Source organism: Lactuca serriola, chromosome 1 (assembly GCF_051521515.1).
Source record: "Lactuca serriola cultivar US96UC23 chromosome 1, Lser_US96UC23_V15, whole genome shotgun sequence".
Lineage (NCBI taxonomy): Eukaryota > Viridiplantae > Streptophyta > Magnoliopsida > Asterales > Asteraceae > Lactuca > Lactuca serriola.
Window position 1 is genome coordinate 164,561,155 of NC_136408.1, and position 3,183 is coordinate 164,564,337.

The 3,183-nt window shown below is 38.2% G+C and overlaps 1 protein-coding gene across 1 annotated transcript; it reads left to right on the forward strand.

Moving 5' to 3' along the window:
* Positions 1-1,099: 1,099 nt before the first annotated feature.
* On the forward strand, positions 1,100-1,968 carry LOC145063726 (uncharacterized). Its single transcript, XM_079011313.1, has 3 exons — positions 1,100-1,460; positions 1,574-1,720; positions 1,826-1,968. The coding sequence occupies exons 1-3, from the start codon at positions 1,100-1,102 to the stop codon at positions 1,966-1,968; spliced, it is 651 nt and encodes a 216-aa protein (XP_078867439.1).
* The last annotated feature ends 1,215 nt before the right edge of the window (positions 1,969-3,183 follow it).

The window sequence follows — 3,183 nt, forward strand, 5'->3', positions numbered from 1 at the left end:
GCATATGTAGAAGGATTGTAGCATAACCTCATCAGTGTGTCACAATTAGTTGTGGGAAAAGGATTGAAGGTTTCATTTGATGATGATGGCTCTGAAATAATTGAGAAGGAATCCAAAAAGGTTCTATTGAAGTTTGAACGCTAGGGAGAGATGTATCCTTTGAATCTCAACCCAATTCGAGGAAAACCAGCTATATGCTTGCTATCAAAGGCAAACACTGATGAAAGTTGGTTGTGGCATCGACGCCTATCGCACCTGAACGTCAAAGACATTAATAAATTGGTACTTGGTGACAACGTTCGACGCCTTCCTCTTTTCAAGTTTGGCAAGGAACATCTGTGCGCATCATGTGAGATGGGCAAACAGAGCAGAAAGAGCCATCCTACACGAATCAACACAAAGATAATTGAAGCTCTTGAACTTTTGTACACTGAATTGTGTGGACCTTCGGCTATCGAAAGTTTCGGTTGTAGTAAGTTCATTCTTGTCATTGTGGATGATTTTTCACGCTTCACCTGGGTTTTCTTTCTTAAACAGAAATCGGATGTGACGCCCAAATGGAAAACTTTCATCAAGCAAGTGGAAGTACAGCTGAGGAAGCAGGTGAGAAACATTACAAGTGACAACGGACTGGAATTCAATAATAAAGAGTTTGAAGATTTTATGGCTGAAAAAGGGATATCTCACAACTTCTTGGCCCCTTACACCCCACAATAGAATGGGATTATTGAAAGACGAAACTGTTCCCTACATGAGGCAGCCAGAACGATGTTAAGCTTCGCTTCTCTTTCGTTATACTTTTGGGCTGATGCAGTTGCAACCGCGTGTTACACTCAGAACCGATCCTTGCTCAACAAAAGATCTCAATCACTCCATATGAGATTCTGAACAATCAAAAGCCGAATGTTAAATTTCTCCACGTGTTTGGTTCAAGGTGTTTCATCTTTAATTCAAAAGAAAACCGCAATAAATTTGACGTCAAAGCTGAAGAGGGAATTTTTTTCTTGGGTATTCGCTCACCTCAAAGGCATACAAAGTTTTGTACAAACGCTCCAAACGAATTGAAGAGACATATTATGTAACCTTTGATGATAATTACATGACGAAAATTCAAAGGAGCGAGAGTAACTTGGGGGATATATTTCCTGAATCAGGACAAGTCTCAGCTCCAATATCCAATTTGTTTGAAGAAAATATTCAACTATATGATGAACCAGAGAAAGCAGCACACCCAGAAGCGAAAGTAGCATACAACAACATCGACAATCTCAAAAAGATCATAGATGAAGCTGCCAATGAAATGGAAAGTGAACCTCCTAAACCAACAGGTGGTCAACCCTCTAATGACTCTCCAAACAATGGCTCAATATTCAAGGGGGAAAGTTCATCAGCACCAAAGACAACCGAAATGTCTTTCGAGGGGGAGAATCCAATACCATCCGCAAGTCATAAAGGTCCAAGTGAGGGGAGCATACAATTCCAAATCCACCCAATAATAGTCGAATCGAGGGGGAGAATCCAACTTCTACAGAGGATGTAAATTTTGATCCTAACACCGGTTTTACTTCGCCAGTCGAGAGGGAGAAAGAGAATACAACTGACGAAGATGATCAATCAAAACTTAAAGAGGAAGTGAATGCAGAGTTGAATCCAACCTATGACCCAAAGTATCCTCCTTTAGTAAAATGGACCAAGGATCATCCGAAAACACAAATTATTGGTGAATCATCTAAGGAAGTTCTCACTCGATCTTAATTGAAAGCGAAACAAACTACATTATTATCTAAAGTTGAATTCTGTTTGTTTAATTCGTTTGTCTCCAAAGTCGAACCAAAAACAGTTAATGTTGCACATGATCATTCTGATTGGATACAAGCAATGCAAGATGAGCTTCATGAGTTCAAACAGAATCGAGTTTGGAGACTGATTCCAACACCAAAGGATGCTTCAGTGGTTGGCTTGAAGTAGTTCTTTAGGAATAAATTGGATAAAGAGGGGAACGTCATCAGAAACAAGGCTCGGCTGGTAGTAAAAGGATATTGCCAAGAGGAAGGGATAGACTATGAGGAAACCTTCGATCCAGTAGCAACGTTGGAATCAGTTAGAATCTTTCTGGCATATGCTTCTCAAAAAAAACTTCAAAGTTTTCCAAATGGATGTAAAAATGCGTGTTCTTGAATGGAGAATTAGAATGTCACACCCCCAAACCTGAACGGCGGAAACGTTCGGGGGCGGATGACTTCATGTGGTAATGTAACAAATGAACACATAGTAAAGAAAGCAAGACAACCATCATATATATAATTGAAAGTTTACATTTGTCTAAAGTTACATGTTCAAAACCAATTACAATATGATGTCAAAAATACGAGATTTAACTGGCGCCGCAGCATCCCTTCATCAAAAGCGTAATGAATACCTGAAATTACTGATTTCCTAGGACATACAAGTAATTTTGAAAGACTAGATCAGCATTTAAGCTGGTGAGTTTCATAAGTATTTAAGTGATAATATTTGTATGAAATGAAATTTTTTGTCTTTGTTTGTTTGTGTTTAGAAAATCCTATATTTTCTACTAGTATAAAAGTAGCCTTCACTCAAGACCAATGTTTGTATCTAAAATGTACGTAAGTGTAAAATAACCAATGTGTTTGAAAAACCTAGTAAATCAATGCATTTTTAATACCCCATGTGAGTTTTATAACCATACTATTGACTCGGAATGCCTATACACAACGTTCTTCAGGCGTTGGAATGTTATGACGTTTGTCACCGCAAACGGTGGACTGCAGCTAACAGTCAGGGCGCGGGTTGTCAAGCCCGTATAGATCTATACACAAACACCATGCTCCCCCTCCAAGGGATTCTGGTATATAATACAGGACTTGAAATGTGTACTCGAACGTATATGAAGTTAGTGTCTCACAAAACCGTGGTATAAAAACAGATCTACTTGTTAAAATGTTACGTTTGTTCTTGTATACGAAAGTGACTTCTTGAAATTCATGTCTCTAGTACATAAGAGTTAGAAATTTGTTCGTAAAACTATACCTATTATAGTTTTCTAACAGTGTGTCTCGTTTGTTTAGAAATACCTAGAAAAGGAATCATTTGTTTATGAAAGCATAGATTTTTGGTGTAGAGTCTAAGATAGACAAGTATAATCTACGAAAAGTTTAGTTT